General features: G+C 43.9%; 3 protein-coding genes across 5 annotated transcripts in view; 1 reads left to right on the forward strand and 2 right to left on the reverse strand.

The window, feature by feature from the left end:
* The first annotated feature begins 30 nt into the window (after positions 1–30).
* pphln1 (periphilin 1) overlaps positions 31–17730 on the forward strand; it is a 28639-nt gene continuing 10939 nt past the window's right edge. For all 3 annotated transcript variants that reach the window (XM_088406586.1, XM_088406587.1, XM_088406588.1), the window contains exons 1-4: positions 31–195; positions 281–319; positions 400–428; positions 7676–7879. In XM_088406586.1, coding sequence (XP_088262712.1) covers positions 7870–7879 — 10 coding nt within the window. In that variant the 5' untranslated portion in view covers positions 31–195; positions 281–319; positions 400–428; positions 7676–7869. The remainder of the gene's footprint in view (positions 196–280; positions 320–399; positions 429–7675; positions 7880–17730) is intronic.
* Positions 4646–8683, reverse strand: gxylt1b (glucoside xylosyltransferase 1b). The gene is made up of 7 exons (XM_088406585.1): positions 8390–8683; positions 7674–7875; positions 7479–7610; positions 7158–7409; positions 6871–6994; positions 6597–6769; positions 4646–5458 (listed from the first exon to the last, which is right to left on the reverse strand). The coding sequence occupies exons 1-7, from the start codon at positions 8590–8592 to the stop codon at positions 5294–5296; spliced, it is 1251 nt and encodes a 416-aa protein (XP_088262711.1). The 5' UTR covers positions 8593–8683; the 3' UTR covers positions 4646–5293.
* Positions 9361–17175, reverse strand: yaf2 (YY1 associated factor 2). Its single transcript, XM_088406593.1, has 4 exons — positions 16996–17175; positions 16553–16678; positions 11175–11330; positions 9361–11101 (listed from the first exon to the last, which is right to left on the reverse strand). Exons 1-4 carry the CDS (start codon positions 17019–17021, stop codon positions 10849–10851), a joined length of 561 nt encoding a protein of 186 aa, XP_088262719.1. The 5' UTR covers positions 17022–17175; the 3' UTR covers positions 9361–10848.

The raw sequence follows: 17730 nt of genomic DNA on the forward strand, positions 1-17730 counted from the left end.
CCGACGCTATGCGTCGGCGAAGAAGAGCACATCTCATCAAGAAAACAACATGCGCCTCTAAAGTACACAAACAACTGTCACGGTGGGGCTTACAAAACACTGGGGCTTAAATACTAACAGAACTAATGAAAACGCGAGACACCTGGGAACAACAAGGGGCGGGGTAGCTGACTGGAGGACACACACGGGCGACAGGTGAGGTTGATTACAGTAATGACACGCGGGGAAAAACACTGAACCTATAACTTAAACTAAACAACTCAAACCCACAATAAAACAGACAGATCATGACAACAACAACACGGCGAAAAATCTGCGAGTAAGTACATTTGCGTCTACTTACTCAGATATCAACTCGAGATCGTGTTAATTACGTGTTTGGTTGCTTAATTTTTGCAGAGTGGGCTTGAGAGGACCAACAGTCACAGGTGAGTGAGTCATCTGTCAAATATTTGTAATCCAAAACATTTGTAAATCGAGGTAATGTTTCCTGTCCTGTCCAGCTCCAAAACGAAGTTATTTAATGTGTAATGCGCGGTAAATATATTACAATCTGTAAAAAAGTGAAAACACTTGATAAGTGCATAAGTATACATACAGATGTTTTGATGTTACATTTAAAATGTGAAATATGAGCCTTGGTTCATTATACGTCGGGAAACACTGTTAAAGGATACAGGATGTGATTAATTCTGAATATTTTCCTAAGATGCTGTTTGACAAGACACAGGGTCTAATTATGAAAATGCTCTGTGCAAAACTGACAAAAAGGCAATTAATTGTGATTCACGACTCCAGATAGCAATCAGATAAAATGATTAAGCTTGGCTTGCCCACATCTTCAAACCCGGCCTTCTCCCTTCCCACCCGCTCAACCCATCCTCCTCCGAGAGGCTCCGTCATATCATTCCCTTATTAATCTTTCTTTGTTTTGGAGCCGCCTTTCTCCCGCGGGAACCCGTTCTGGACGCAATTAGGAGATGTAATTATTCCTCGACAGGGCTGTAAATCCAAACAATCTATGCATGTGTCCACCGTCTTGGCTGCGGTGGGTTTTGTTGATCTACTTTCAAGGAAGGATGTCATGCAATCATGCACGCTGGCTGGGAATGTCTTGCTTGTTTGCTCGTGGTCAGAAGACTTGACAAGCACATGTTGCAGTATAACTGGAGCATCCCCAATGATCCACTCTGTTTTGGTTAAAAGAAAACATCATGTAAAAACCGTCACAGACATCTAGCTTTGAGGAAAATGAGTATCGAACCTCAAACAATTAAAAACAAGATACTCAACTGCAGCTATTAGAGTATCGAGACTTAAAGTGGATGATTAGATATTGGAAACTTGTCCAAAAGCATAACACGGCATAAAGGATACCACCCAAGCGGGGAGACAATTAACAAAAGCTTCAATCAGCATCAATGAAGATGTAAAACTTTAATTGGCATTAGACAGTAAAACATTAACAGTTTACGTCCTGACGGATGAAATACGCTAACTGAGGAAGAGAATCAAGGCCCTGCTGAATCAATCACGAATGCGCCACTTTGCAAGCACAACACATTCTGAATGGTTGCTTTAATTGGTGCATGGAAAAGAACAATGACAATCATCTTGAGCAAGCAGAATTGGGTCTCATTTAAGTGGCTGAACTTTCATGAAACTATTGAACATCATTGATGGAAAGGATTCATAACGCTCCAATTTATGAAGAAAACATGCGACTAGACACGAGAAGTAAAGATGTACTAGGAAACTAAAGATAGAATATTTTTTATTGTTTATATATATTGTGTGTGTGTATGTATATATATATATATATATATATATATATACTGTATATATGTGTGTTTGTGTACACGTGCCACATTCTGTGTTTATCTGCTTTACTGCCTCCCAAAACGTTCCCATATCGACTTTTCTCCTTTTCCTCGCCGCCGCCACTCGTCTCCCCAGACAGTACAAAGATCCATCTTTTGAGGCTAGATGATCATGAGTTTTTCTCCAATTATATCCTTTCACAGTTCCATCGTTAGGAGCCCTCGTTAGTCGCCCTGCTCCCAACTCCATTTGTGATTGATCGCTTAGGGGAAAAAAAAAAAAAGCCTTCAGCCTCATATCCTCTCCCCGGAACATGAAGGTTTGATAAACAGGACTGATAAGCTCGCTGAATGCATTTGATTACGTGGACCTGGAAAGCCAGCAGGATGCTTGACTGTTGGCCTATCCATTTAATCACTGACGTCATGTCCAAAGTGATAGACAAATCATTTTTTTCAATCGAGATAATTAAGCTGTAACTTGATTGATGTATCGTTTGCGCTCGGAAGGCCTGACGGAAGTGTCCGCACTCAAAGCCGTCCATCACACGGCAAAACATGTTAAAGGCTTTAATTAACACACTGGATCCTTATTGTCATGGGAACAGATAGCAGGTGTTTTTCCGCTTTTTTTTTTTTTTTTTTTTTAAACAATGTGTGAAACGCGCGTACAGCACGATGCCGTCAATTTGTAGTTGACATTTCATCTTCTCTTAGCGCATTTTCAAAGTCTTACATGCGTGCGCGTTCGGGCAGATCAATAAAATAGACCTAGGGTGTAAATTGACACCTGAGGGAGCTTCTGGGCCAAGAGAAGATGCCCGCAAATAGGAAGGATGTCATTTGAAGTGAACTGCAGGCTTTCATTCCAAATACAGGATACAAACAGTGCAATATTTACTCCAGTGATTCTCACTTAATTTCACATCATTGTTTTGAAATGTATTCACTTTACCGTAGCGCTGCAATGAACTCATCGACAATCAAAACATTTAACTACTTAATGACACTTTTATTTAATTACTGAGGGCTACGTTAATTTGTTGAATTTCGGCGTTTTCGGGCCTCCGTAGGTTTGAAGCCTTTTCGGATTATTTATTCATCGTTCTCACTATGGCTAAAAGAATATATCACAATAGCTTTCTGAAGCGCTTTTATCTTATTTTGTGCTCTCTTGCCATCATCCTCGAACGCTTTCGTATGCTGCAACCTTGTTTTGGCTCTCAAGTCTACCTCAAGGCTACCGTTAACAAACAAACTCACAAAATGGAGGACGCGACTGTTTCGACAGCAAAAATCTCCATTGTTTTCAATCAAATATGAACAGCAGCAACATTTTGTCCTTCCCGCTGACTATAAATATAACACTGATGACCACATTTGGCAGGCAAAAACAAGCTTCCTTCAAGCTGGCTTCCTGAAAGCAGAAAAAAAAAACAAAGTGGCCAGAAATTGTCTGCCTTGGCTCCAGTGGCATTTGCAGTCTGACAAGCGGGCAGAGCTCACAAGCCGTGAAGTAAATAAAGCAATCTGTGCAGTCTTGATGTGACCGAGCACAGCAAAGATGTCACATTCCATCTCACCGGACATCAAACGTGCGCGCATTCGAGTTGGGGGGAGCTGCAACCTGACACGGGTGGCCGTGATATACACTACGTATACACCCTATTACAACATGTAAATGCCCCTCTGCTGTCCGTGGGCGCACGCAAATGTGGAAGGAAATAATGTGTTTGTGTAGCGCCAGCAAAGAATATAAAAACCCTCATAAAATATTTCTTTCAGGTAAATAAAGATAAACGTAAACCCCCTCCCATTTTTGGATATTCTGAAAGACTTTTAAAGATTTGCTCGAGAACCAGGTCATTTGCCCTAGCAATCATATACAAATAGAATCAAAAGATTTGGTTTGATTGCACGCCAAAAGTAGAATGAAAAAGTTACATTTAAAAAAAAACAACAACACTAACAGTGGAGGAATAGTAAATTGTAAAATGAAAATAAATGCCCAATCCTCTATTTACAAAATGTATAACAAACGTGAGCGTTGGACTTTTTTTTTTTTTTTTTTGCTCATGCAACCATTTTGTGAATTTTGTGAAAGCAGCACACACAAAATTTCCTAATTACTGTATTGGCTGTGACAGACCTTTTTTTTTTTCCCTCCCCCTCGCCATCAAAACACACTTAATGAGGCCTTCCACTATCCTTACCAAGTGCACTCACTCTTTTCACTCCTTTCTTTTTTTCCCACTACCGCAACACGGGAAAAAGTGCTCGACCTCTCCTTGAAGTGCTTCATGTTTTCCCCGTTTTTTTTCTTCTTTTTTAATCATCTAATCATCCAAATCTGTGTATATTTTTTTTTACCATGATATCAAACACTTTTGTCTCAGTTCAAGCCATTGTCACCATCTCACTGCAGTCTACGATCAATAAAAATAATTGATAAGATACGTACTAGTGATGAATGACCCCCATGTATCAATGCTCTCGGGTAGCCGTACACAGATGCGTGTATCCACCTCCTAATGGAGGGGAAAAAAAATCAAATCATTCCCCCTAGTCAATGTTGTAGAGTACCTCTGCTCTCTTATTGCGCCATCACTTCTACTTTATGAGCACCTCCAAGCTCGGCGAAACACCTCAGGTGGTCTGCTTTTAGATTATTGACAAGCGCATCGATCTGGCCGACGAGCACCCCATCCGTCTCCATTAGGCGCTTGCGGAGAAAGTACAACTGTTGTTTGCGGTTACAACTGGAGGAAGCTACAAGGATTGAAACATGTTCAGTTCTAGCTTGGAATTCTCAAATCTGCTTCGTTTTAGTTCAGATTTTATTTAGTTTTCTAAATACATGTGTGCAAGGCAAAATGAGCAAACGGTTACAAGGTATTTTGTAATAGAATAAACTACATTCACAAACTAATCTGAAATTTAAAAAAAAAAAAAATGTCACATACCAAGCTTGTTAAAAATTCAGTATTTCAGTCTTAAATACATTCAAAGATGATGTAACAACGTTGACTTTGGTTTGAAGAGTTTGCAGTAAGGGTCCAGCAAAGACAGTAACAATATTGTGAATCCATAGTTTAAAAAATAGAAACATCACATAGCAAAGACAGTAACAATATTTTGAATCCATAGTTTAAAAAAATAAAAACATCATCTAGCAAAGACAGTCACAATATTTTGAATCCATCGTTTTAAAAAAGTAAAAACATCATATAAAAAAAACACATGCGCTTGAGTGGAGTGAGGTCATTAAAAATATGAAGTAGTTTCAATCTCTGATACAGTTTGATCAATTCTCCAATATGGAAAGTGAAAAGAATTCTCTTCAAGAATCTTGCAGTTTAGTCAATTAAAAAACATGGCGAGTGCAACAGTAGAAGAGAGGTTCAAGTTAAAAAAAAAAAAACATTTAAAAATCTAGAATAGAGGTATGACGTTGAATATGACTTCCGGCGGCGTCACCGCACGTGCGCCGCCGCTTTCTTATTCATCCCGGCCAGGGTGTGAACCAGCGCCTTGGTGAACAGCGTGTGGGATTTCCCACAGTAGGTGTGTGTGGTTTTCAACAGCTGTTTCTCCAGGGGGGCCAGGAGGGACACTATTGGGTCAGCGCCAAACGGGAACTGCAATCAAATAGATCATTGATTAAGTATAATTTAGTGAACCTCGCAAAACTCTCAGTGGCCTTGGAACACAAAATTCCACCCTTACATTTAAAAAAAAAAAAAAAAAGTGTGTTAAGTGGAGCTCCAGGCAGCTTTGGTATAGATGATATCTCTCAAATGGTTAAATTAAAAAGTTAATCCGCCAGGCGCGTTATTCCCATCAAGTGATAATCAGGAATAACTGGAGAAAGTTCACCGTAATGAGGGAGCTTTTACGGTGCTCAGAGGAAATCAAAAAGGAATTACCGTCTCCTTGTATTCCGTCTCATTTATGTGCCGTTCATGACACCAGGTCACAAAGAGAGGCGTCCTTTTTTTTTTTTTTAACAAGCATGCATATATAAGATGCTGTCCAGTCATAAAGCGGCTATTACAGTTGCTGCTATTGATTTTCGCGCGGATAACGGGGTGCTTGCCTGTGTGCCCACTCCCACTTTGACATTATCGCGCCGGCAGCTGTAAAGTTTATGAATGCTCCTTGGGATATATATTAGCCAATAGAGCGCATTTAAAAACACTGAAAACACGTAGAGAGGACGTGGTATGAGCCCTCCGCGGGCCTCTTATTTTTATTTATATTATACACTCTCATGATAAAGAATACCAGCAAATAGGGGCTCCCGTATTCTACAGAAGCACAGAGAAATGAAATGCTTTTTAAGGATGATTTTGCGGAGTATATCATACTTGCATGTTATTCACTGGATTTTAAATACGTGAGTTCACGTACTATATAAGTCCAGCAACTTATCATAATGATACACTGAAGAAGCTCAATGAAATGAAATTATTACCTAGCATTGTTTTTTTTTCTTCCACTTGTGATTGGCTATAGATCCACCATCCCCTCGATCTATGTGATGCTTAATAGAAAAGCAATGAGATTTGCTCTGACTGCATCATTAAGTAAATGCCAGCCCCGTCGTCAATATTATTACACTGCCGGTAACAGCTCATAAACATCCTGGTGGGAGGGAAATTAGCTTTCCGATCGCACCCTCGATTTGAATAATCCTGTTCAGAAATACTTTAATGTCCTATTGTTTCGCTGGATGACAGCAAAGCGTGAAAACCTACAAGCGCCACGTTAAGTTACCTTTTGGATGGCCTCGTAGACTGCTCTGAAGGCGGGCTGCTTGTGGTCGTGGTACACCCCTCTGTTTCCGTGCAGGATGTAGATCCCGTTGTCCTCGGCGGAGGCGCAGTTGCTGCCGTAGATGCAGTGATCTGGTCGGTAATTCCACTGGCATGGAAACTCAAGCAGGAGTTCTGGTTAAATGTTTACCAGCAGCCAAGAGGATACAAATTCACTTTGTGTTTTAGTGCCATCTAGTGGACATTCGGATGAAGTAGAATTCAAAGTGACTTACCGGGGTTGTAGTGGAAAATGATGTTCAAAAGATCCTGGTCTCCCCAGGTTATGTTCAATTTGTATTTTTGCAAAAGCGGCATCAACAGCTCCTCCCATTTTAGCCCCACAGAGGTCATATCATTCTGTCGGCACAAAATTGTAATTTTTGATATTTAAACAAACAAACAAAAAAAGGCTTGAGGACGTGAATAAAACCAGCAATTAATCCTGAAGCAAATCCAATACAAGCATGACATCTTGTGGTCATTATTTGCATTACAACAACACAGCAAACCGTCCCCTCACCTTATAAAACGTGTTCCTCATCCTGGTGAGATTCATGAGCATGACCCCCGAGTTGATACCCGTTTTGCCGTAAAAAGGGTGCCGGGCGAAGCGACTGTACCAAGCAATGCGCGGTTCCTCGTGCTCAGGGGCCATGGCGGTCAGCTGCGCCGAATCGAACCGAGACAGAAAATCCCACAGGCGGTCCACAGGCTGCAGGAAGAGGATGTCTGAATCCACGTAGACCAAAGATTCAACTTCCTTTAGGATAAGCTGCGCACAAACATAAGAACGACTGTAGCCCAAAAATATTGCATCCCTGCAAAGCCTTTAGTTACCTACAGGTAGAAAGAGTCTCTGGGAGGCACAAGGTTTGAAAAGTTTTTTCCACTCGGCTGCATTCTCATTGGGGAAGTGGATGGGGTAGACTGTGTACTTGAATCTGGAGCGGATAAAAGCGGGCCAGGATTCTAACTAGAACAGAAAAGCAGCAGGTTAATGAAGCCAGATTTCAAAATGGATTCTGATTTTACTCACAGATTCCATGAAGCGGGCGTGCAATTGGTCTTCAGCAAAAATGTGCAGCTCCAGGAACTTGATGCTAAAAAGCACCGCTGACTTTAACATGGCGACGGTCTCCTCCAGCCTCTCGCCACAGGCCACCACCGCCAAGTGCATGTGAGGCGGAGGTCTGCTCTGGACGCTTCCCTCCAGCTGGCCCCTCTGACGCATTATGTATCTGAGTAAGTTATACAATGGCCAATAATAGTGATTGATTTTTCTGCTTCGGGTTCATTTAATGTTTTGTGTTTATTAAAAATCAGGGAATGGAACAGGACCTTGAAAAACATCAGCACATCTTAAAATTACAAATATGCAAGGAAGGGAATGAAAGAAACTTTTTTTTTTTCAAACTCGTAAAGCGATCCCGATTTTACATTGTCACAATACTAAAAACTCACACCCCAAATAACACCAATTTCTAATATTTTATTCACTAATGATTAGTATTATCAATGATTTTGCATTATCGGTGTGATTTAGTCTGTCCAACTTTCCGGAAGGTCTATGAACGCATCATCCGCCAATTCACGCTCTGGCCCAAATCTCGCGTTTATACAGTTGACGCTCTGACGTCATAGGCTTGCGAGCGTTCCATTACATTCCATTTTCAAAACATCTTGAGTTGCAGGGATCGGGCCAAAAACAGTCACGAATCGTCCAAACGAGTAAATTGTGGCGACGACATGTACCTGTTGTGGCGACGAGAGCTTTTTTGTCCCGTTTTGTCTGGATCCCCTTGCCTGGGTCCCGAGACTCTTGCGGGGCCGTACATCGTCTTCGCTCTATTTCCTCCGGCCGACACATCCGCATCAAAGAGTGAACAATAAATGTACAATCCTGATATTACGGCAAACATCATGCACAGCCATAGTGCACGAATGTAACGCCGCATTATGAAGTTTGAGCGCGCAACTACGGGCGAAAGTCATGACACACAACGCGAACATCTACAGGGTAACAGCGACGCGCTTGCATTTCCGGCTAGCTCTAAAAGAATAAGCATTATAGGCATGTAGACCACCCCAAAGTTCACGAGAACGAACGCTTTATAGTGCTTTTTAAACCGTTCTAAGTATATATTGTGGGTGGTACTTCATAAAATTAAAAAAATATATATAGAATGGAACTATTTAAGTCACTGTTGTTTAATACTTTTATTTTTTTAGCGTACAAGTATTTCCGGGTTCGGCCGTGATTCCTTTTCTTGTCTTTATGAAGGTCCCCAACAGAATCAAGAGGTCAAGACCCCAAATGGGGGAAGGGTGGAATTTCTCACCCTCAGTCAACTTTCATTTGATTTCACCTCTGAAAAGAACCATTCATAGCTATGGCTGGCTTTTGATTGGAGTGGGGGCTTTTAGACAACTAGTCTTCATGTTCACTCGCATTTTAATGAAGCGGAGGAGAAATAAGGATGTATATTGACATGTAAAATGGGTGCTAATCAATCGGTGGAATTCCTAACTGCACGATCATTCTTTTTGTATTTATAGGGGAAGTGCTTGATTATCCCACATGCATGAAGCAGTTATTACGGAGCCTTTCGCCAGGTGGGGCTAAAGGATGAAAACAAATATGTAGTATCGCTAAGTGATGTCTTTGTTTGGCATGCACGTACCTAAAACAGTTGAGTAGAAGAAATCAAACGTGAAACTGCATATAGTCGTTTTCTTTTTTTTTGTGTATGCGTTTTGTCACTCTAATATAGACATGTTATAAACACACAATTTAGACTGAGCAAAGCAAAAGAAAATGTATCAACAGATGAAAACAAAACCAAAAAAAGGAAATCGTTCCATTGTTGCACAACCAAGTAACACATTTCTAAACAGTCCTCAAAAGCTCACGCACATAGTCCCAGCTAGTGTTGTGAACCTTACTTCTAAACGATACTAACAGTTTGTCCCACATTATAACACATGATCATGCTGTGACAGTTCTTTGAATCACTGTTAAAAAAAAGACAACAAAAAAACATGGTAATAACACTGATGGATAAGACAGCCACATCAAAACATGGTAGTACAATATGTTGTAAATATCCATTCATCTGTGTGAATCTAAACGTTTGTAGACGTAATTGTGTAGTTACAATAACTATTCATTGCTCGGCAGGAAGTTTAGTACATCTAAAACTCCCCCAGTTGGCTACATGAAAATGATGGCGTATAAACATTTTTTGAAGTTCATCCCACTGTGAGCCGTCACCTGCCCTGCAAATAAACGTCCAGAAGTCTTTACATGTTGCATGGTGCCCATTTCCACAAGGTCCACGGAAGCGTACCCACTTCATATGGGCTCCTCGTGCAGGAGTCGCTAGTGCCAGGATGTCCAGAAATTTCTTTTTCATTCTGTGGGCGTCAACCCTGAGTTGCTTCCAAGTCGGCGTGTTTGAACCCATTGAGAACGCAACCGATGACCATTGCAATTCATTGCTAATCATACAATTTAAGTCCATCAAAACTCAATTTGTTCAATTAAATTCAACTCGCACACAATAACAACAACAACAACAAAAAAACACTTTTCCAGAGACTCGTTCGATTCATTTGTTTCCACTATTGTGAAAGGCCAGGATGTCCTCTACTGATCAAACTAGGACTCGGTATATAGTCCAAAAATAAATGCCGACAATAGTGGACACAAATGAATAGGCTGGGTCACTTGAATACATACTAAATGTTTCCTGAATGTGGGATTTAACCCCCCCCCCCAAAAAAAAAATCAAACTTAACTAGAAAACCTCATTCAACAATGTTCGCCAGTTTTTAAATAGTTGAGTCCAAAAACATCTTCCCATGATTCTACAGCAGAAGTTCAAGCCAAGTCTCAGAGTTGGGGGTTTGAAATCGTCGGGTGTGAGAGAAAAATCAAATCAAAATAGCTAATGTATCCCCGGAGTCCAAAGCTTGTCTGAGCATGTCATCACAGTCCTGAAAAGAGGCTGTTAGAAGATCAGAGCCGTCCGTGAGGAAGCTTTGCATCATGCATGGGATTTTCTCAAGTGCAGCGAAATTGTCCATATGGAAACGGTGGAAAGCTTCCGACATCTGACTCAACTCGGATGAGTAGAAAGGGTCCCGGTACCCGCCGAAAAGCAAAAATGATCCCCGGCCGGGCGGATGCGGGACGGAAGTTCAAGGAGGGCTCAGTGGGACTCGCCGTTGAGCGAGCCGCCCTCTCCCCGAGGCGAGGACGAGCGCGAGAGCCCCTTCTCGGTGGCTTCCGAGCTTGAGCCGTTCTGGCTGTGGTGGTCGGCGGACGAGGCGGCGCCGGAGGACGACGCCGAGGTGGACGAGGGCCTTGCCTTTTCTTTAAAGTCCGTGATGATGACTGTCAGGTCGCCCACCGTCACCTCCAGGTGCTGGGCGCTGCTACGGTCGATGTTTTTTAACCTGGGCCTGGAGAAAAATTCGCAACAAGCATTACTCCTGCGACGCGACGCGAGCCTTCAGCCGGGAGCAGCTTTCTCACCTCATCTTTTTGTGGATGTTCTTCTTGAGCGTCGGCTCCTTGTCGCCCTTCTCTCGCTCCACCCGCTCTTTCTTCTCCTTCTTGGGCTGCGAGGGTAACACGAACTGCTGAGTGGCCTGCTGCTGCGAGACGAGCTGGGAGACTGGGCGTGGCTTCCTGGCCGGGTCGGGGCGCGAGGGGACGACAGGAAAGAGACGAGTGGCAGATTAATGAGAGGGAAAATCATAGTGAGCACATTGCTGCGTGCGAGCGCGCCGCTGTAATCAAGAGCCAATAATGGCTGCCAGGGCTGCTTAGGGGGCTGGACAGAAAGTCTCCTTCAAATTGGCAGTTGGTGACACTTGGTGTGCGTGTAGAATCAAAATTCAGCCATTCAAAGGCCGTGGTACAATGCTATGGCTGCCCTTACGCAGCGTTTATGCATTAACTGGACACCTCATTGAGCGCAATCTCACACAAGAAATGGAGCAAATAGTCTGCTTCTACACAGTTACCAGAAGCAAAGCTGCACCTGACATGTGGATTTTTCTCATCCATTTCTCTTTTGTGTTTTTTTCCCGTTTATTTTCTGGTGACCGCCTCAAAATCTTGTAAAACCGATACTGAGAGCTGTTCAGGTAGCACTTAAAAAAAAAACAAACAAACAAAAAAAAACGTTTTTATTTATTCATTTTCCCTACTAAACAGCTGGGAAAGGATGGAGCTCAGCCATAACATGAATGACTGCACTGCTATTGATGTTGTGTGCCAAACGACGATCTCCAGTCAACTGACCAGGGCAGTTGTTGGTGCATGTACTATAAAGGCTAAAAGTGTATTGCTTTCACAGAGTGTTGTGTGCACGCGTGTGTTTGGAGGGCTGGCAGGATCCCAAGCCAAGAGGCAAGTGTGCTCAAAAGGCCATCTGTTGAGAGTGCTCCACACGCATCTTGTGTGCACACAAACGCATGAAGAAAAGCAACATCGCAGCGACCGAGCCTCCGCGTGTTTTCAAAACCAGCGGCAATTGATTTCCGCGGCTCCCGTAGGTACCTTTGGGCCAGATGGCCGGCGGGCACATGCGTAGCCCTCGCGCGTGGGTGAGGCACGAGGGCATGCCGGGATGCACTGTCGAGCGCAGTGCTCATTCATTTTTGATATCGGATGCTGGCTCGATATGAAATCGAGCCCAAAATGTAAATCGACTGCATTAAGCTTTGTGTGAACTCTTGATTGCAAAACTTGCGCCTGCCAGTGCTGTTAGTTTTGCCAGCATGAATGTGACCCAATTTGGTGCCCGGCTTAAAAAAAACAAAAAAGTCTCCCCATCATTTTGTTTGCTGTATCTTTACCATCAAAGATGCAAAGGCTCTCCTGGCCTACATAACTGACAGAAAGGAGACACAGACATCCTCTAATATATCCGTCTTGTCAGCGCCGCGCTGCGGAACCGCTGACACCTTTTAAATAAAGGCGGCGGCCCCCCACCCCAAAACGCTCCCTCTATCCCTCCCACGGTCGCGGCTGAAGCAATTTGCCGCTCTCCTTGACAAACCTGATCCTCCTCCCGAAGTGACAAAGCTTGTTTTGTGGGCCCGCCGCAACCGACGAGCGCTCACAAAACGCACATTGTCTTCCCTGCCCTTGGGCTAAACGGCGTCGGCTCGCCGTGCTCTAAACAACCAGACTCCTCGGGAGGCGACAAACGTATCCATTTGATTGAATTCAAACGTGATATGACAAACATACTGCGCATTCTACTTGCCTGGTTGTATTGTTTGGCTATGAAACAGAATCTGGACCATCGTGCCGGTTCAATAACCTAGAGGTGAAAGAGGAGACGGCCAATCTAATATTAGCGCCCCGCGTCTAAACAGAGGGACGTCTGTTAACCCCATCAAACGGTTATTATTGTTGCACTTAGGCTTCGGATTCGGGTGCAGCGAGGCCATTGATTTTCACGGTGTGGAAAATGCGCTATAATGACACCATCAACACTTTCAACAACGGAAATGTGGAGCTGCCATTGCGGCCGCTATAAGCAAAAAAACCTTTTTGCCGATCATTTTAGTATGATTATTACCATGCGAAAAGACGAGAATTCACAGACGAGCATGCTACGCTAACATCTGGATGGCGAAATTAATCGAACTGATCCATTCCCAAATTATGAAATAAATAAATGAATAGCCGGACTAAGCTTGATGTCAGTTCATCGAGACGGTTCATATTTTGTGCAAATGTTTTGTTTTTTAAATCTTCGGACTGTCTTGAAACCAGAGGTTAGGTATCTAAGCGTTTTGTGCAATGAGTAAACAGCCCACATGGCTGCCACTATGACATTCATCTCAGCCCAGTGATGATTGTTGCGAAATAGCTTATTTTATGCTCCGTCGCACATTCTCAGCTCGGGCGTGGGCGTGCGTGTGTCAGGACCCGCTCGTGCGTTTTCGAACAGCAGGTAGTGAGGCTAGCTAGCTCCCGGGAGCTCATCCAGCCTGATGATTAATGTCTCTTCCCGCCTCTACATGCTAGCATTGCGCGCGCGCGCGCGCGTGCGTGCGTGCGGGGAGACACAGATGGCTTGTCGAGTCCCGTGGTTTATGACACCTTTCCGACAGCCCGCTAGCCACACCGCCACATTGTCCCCTCCCGACTCCCGCTCAGAGCTGAATGCCATGCATCAGTGTCAGCGCCATAATTGCAGGCTTATCACGTCGCCGTAATCTTGAGCCGCGGTGACGCGCCGACGGCACGTTCGTCGTCCCCCTCGGTGTACTTTCGCCATTTGTATGCCACATGGCCACTGAAAGCTGTAACCTGAAGGGCGTGATCAGGAAAAAGGCGGCAGGACAAACATGGCTGAGCCGGACAAAGTCTGTTTGGCGCTGGCGAACGCACCTTCGCGCGTCTAACGCCGCCATTCTTATTTGCATGCAGATTGCTATGATGTGCCGCGATGTATCCGCCCACGTTAGGCTTCGATTCTGATTAATGATGGTCTATTCAGCGTCTGCGTACTGTGGTCAGACGCAATTGTGTGCAAGCAGATGACACGCTTCCAAATGCTGACAGAGAAGGTTGCCGCTTGTTTATGCAGCACTGATGAAAGCTGTATATCAGTCCGCCTGTCAGCCCGCGACGCCCTGGGTTAAGTTCGACTCCGGCGAGAGCAAACATAAAGGGGGAGGGGCATAGGTGTTGGAGGAAAAAAAGAAATGCAACATAAGCTAGGGAAATCATTCAAACTCGTTTTCAATTAGAGTAATTCCCTACGTGCTGTTTGCATTGTTCATTTCTGAGCAATCGTTTGAAAAGATTCAAGCTGTTGTTTCCTTTTACGTCATTCCCTGCCTCCTTTTTCCCCCCTCTGGGCTAGCATTGAATAAGTTAAATGTCATTTCATCTGTTTTCATGAAACAATTTGTTTTGTGTTATATTTTTTAACTTGACCTAATATGAACCGAACCAGTAACTTGAAACCATAAATAGCGATCCCTATTTTTTTGGGCATGCCTACTTAATCAAGTCCGGCCCTTGAGAACCCCCATGCAGTCAAATGATTAGCTCATCAGCAAGCTTTTCAGAAAACTGATAACAATCGTGATCAATTGAAGCAGGGGGTGCTGGAGGAGAGTTAAATCAAAAACAGGCTGGACAGGGGTTCTCGACCACCACACTTGGAGATCCCGGCAATAAATGATAATACATTGAGAGTGAACCCCAGCTGCAGAGGATAAAAAAATGTCAGCACACCTCTGTTTAACTTCTGGTATTGAAAAAGTTGCGTAGATAGGCTTGAGCCACATTCGTTTTATTTTTAGATGTATTTGAACAGTTGATATGCACTGCCTCAAACTCAGGAGCAATTCCAACAGTTTTGGCCAGACTCCTTTTCAAATTCACAGCTCTGTCACACTTGTTTAGTAAGCGGCGAGGGAGCCGTCTCCGTCTTGCATTTGTATGCCGCATGTTAGTTGCCCTTTACCATCGCGCCGAGCAAGCCGCTTGTCTATTTTGTACGCTCATTAACAGCAGCGACCACCTGCGCGACCATCTTTGCCGCAGTGTTGGCAAGCCGACGCGCCAACGTGGCCAATGGGCAAGACGATGATTTAGTGGTCTGCCCCCCGCCCCTTAAGTTCTCAGTGGTGTCCACAAGAGCGTGCGTTTGTCCTCTGCTAGACAGGATGTCTGAGCAAGGGTGTGCGCGCTGTACACAACAAAGTAATGGAGAGACCCTACTGTCACCTTGAGAGATGTAAACCGGAACGTGTGTGTGCGTCCAAGTGTGAAATGTGCATCTGAGCGTAAGAATGCGTCTGATGACAGCAGACTGATGAAGCTGTTGCATAGTAATAAGCGACGGTTGTCCGTCTGGCAGCTGCGGTGACAACCTTTTTCACGACGAGCCCTCCCACACACACGCACGTATTTGGATATTGTGCTAAAGTTGCGTTTCCTCACGCTCAGTCCTTTGTTGTTTAGTCATCCTGTTACAAGAGCGTCCAGCAGGAATAGCACTCATTTCCTGGATCACTTCACTCGTGTCAGCAGCGGCACAGGAGGCACCAAGCGTGTTAGCTTGCACCCCCCAGCCTCCCACACACACACACACACCAGCATCATCATGTCTCCACCACCATCATTAAGTACAACAAATTGACATGTATTAAAATTGTAGGTACATAATATTAGACACAGATCTGACTTGCCAGATTGGATTTAGAGATATTTACCTTTTTATGCATAATCTATAATTAGTTCTTAAATCATTTTTTGAATTGATAAATGGTGTTAATGATGGGATCTGCGAAATAAGACAATTTTGTAAAAACAAAACCGGTTGACTTAGAATGGTTAACAATGGCCAAGCAGACCATCCCCTAGGTTTCTTAAATATTTATACAGCCCATTTTTAATTGTGTTTTTTCAATGATTTGGAGGTTTTCCTATTGGCATTTTAAGTGTATGGAATGCTTATTAGCATTTTGTGAAATTTTTGAGGATTAGACCTGATTTTTTTCCTATACATTTCAATGGGCATAAATTATTCACAAATTCTGGCTATCTGTGATCCAAGCCCGACAGTAAATAAGTTGTTGAATTGATTTATTCTGATTGGATCTGTGATCAGTTAGTACCTATAACTGCCAAGACTCATTTACATGCCAAATGCCGAAAAGGTCCAATTTTTTGCTTCTGACAAGTGTTGGGGCCGATAAGCGATAGCATCCACGGCCATGATAAGACTTCCGATTTGTGCTTTGATTGACAAAAAAATGAAGGATTGCGCGCTCATAACTATGTCGTACCGGGAAGATAACGAAAGCAGCACAATGCAGATTTAAGACAGTGTTGCAGCAATGGAATATAACAGTTCATATCCAAGGTCTTACCTTGTTGATGTCCCTTTCCTGACATCACACATCATGCACTTGAAAGCCTCCGCTGTGTTCTTGTACGTGCACACGCTGCAGTCCCAAAACCCCTCGTCGGAGGAGGGCTTGGGTTGACGCTTCGGCCTTGAAAACAAACACAGACAAATAAGCGAGGGCGGCCCCTTTGCACCGAGCCGCGGCTCTCGATGGCACACATCTGGCTCGAGGATTACAGAAGGAAACGGTGTGAACGCGCGCCGTGATCCCAACGCCGTAATGAGGCTTTAACAGCCGCGCAAGCGCGCTTGCACAAACAAGCACACGCATGCAGAAAAGGGGAAGAAGAAACCATGGAGAAAAGGCTTTTTTTTCCCGGCCCCCCGCGCGCTCGCCAGTCTGCCCCCCCTCCCACCACACGGCTTTATTTAACACGCCTAGGCCGCTCCAGCCAGCGTCCATACCTTGTGGGACTCCGCTTGTCGCCCATGCCAGACCAGGGTGTCTCTGGAAAGGGTTGCCGAGACGATCAGACGCCTGTTTTTCTTTTCTTTTCCCTCGTCTCGATTCTTTTGAAAAGAAGCGATGCGCCCGTTGCAGCTTCGGCTTCCAGCTGTCGTGGAAACTCCGCTTGGAAGCCAGTCACGTGACTCGCCTCGGCCAATCACGGGCGGCGTTGCTTCCGGAGCCAGGCATTCCTCATCATGGCTCCACAGCGCCGTCATTTGCCCCGAATGGACATTTTTTTTTTCATTCTTAATAGTGCTGAATTGGCAGCGAGATGAAGTAATGACCTTCAGTTAGTTGTCACCGACGCAAGGAGCTATGACATTCTGTTTTCAAGTGATGCAAATTGCAGCCAACCTACGCCAACAGTCTGTTCTGCATAAAGAGGAAATAGTTAAGAAAAAAAAATCTAAACTTTTCAGTTTCTAGAATATGAACTTTGCAAAAAAAAAAAAAAAAAACGTCATTTTGTTTTATCTATGCGGGTAGCTATTGTGTCTTGCATGTCACTTGCTGTCAACTGAAAATTACATCACAGTTCAGAGGGGCTCAGCTTGGTAAAGGCCGTCGCAACCCACATGGTTTCTAAATTTGCCCATGTGACTTAGCAACCTCTGCTTAGGTTTTATGTCATTTTCAGTTGACAGCAAGTTCAGGACAAAATGACTGCTCACTGAGATACATTAAAAATG

Source organism: Hippichthys cyanospilos, chromosome 22 (genome assembly GCF_059441005.1).
Source record: "Hippichthys cyanospilos isolate Australia breed blue-spotted pipefish chromosome 22, RoL_Hcya_1.0, whole genome shotgun sequence".
NCBI classification, from domain to species: domain Eukaryota; kingdom Metazoa; phylum Chordata; class Actinopteri; order Syngnathiformes; family Syngnathidae; genus Hippichthys; species Hippichthys cyanospilos.

Excerpts from the sequence above, each read along its gene's own strand:
- gxylt1b (XM_088406585.1), bottom strand. The coding sequence starts at position 8,592 with ATGCGGCGTTACATTCGTGCACTATGGCTGTGCATGATGTTTGCCGTA. Across the intron at positions 7,611-7,673 it reads ACGCCCGCTTCATGGAATCT|TTAGAATCCTGGCCCGCTTT; the intron begins GTGAGTAAAATC and ends TTTCTGTTCTAG. Across the intron at positions 5,459-6,596 it reads TCTACGAGGCCATCCAAAAG|TTCCCGTTTGGCGCTGACCC; the intron begins GTAACTTAACGT and ends ATTTGATTGCAG.
- yaf2 (XM_088406593.1), bottom strand. The coding sequence starts at position 17,021 with ATGGGCGACAAGCGGAGTCCCACAAG. Across the intron at positions 16,679-16,995 it reads GACAAGCGGAGTCCCACAAG|GCCGAAGCGTCAACCCAAGC; the intron begins GTATGGACGCTG and ends TTTGTTTTCAAG. Across the intron at positions 11,331-16,552 it reads AGGAAAGGGACATCAACAAG|GAAGCCACGCCCAGTCTCCC; the intron begins GTAAGACCTTGG and ends CGACCCGGCCAG.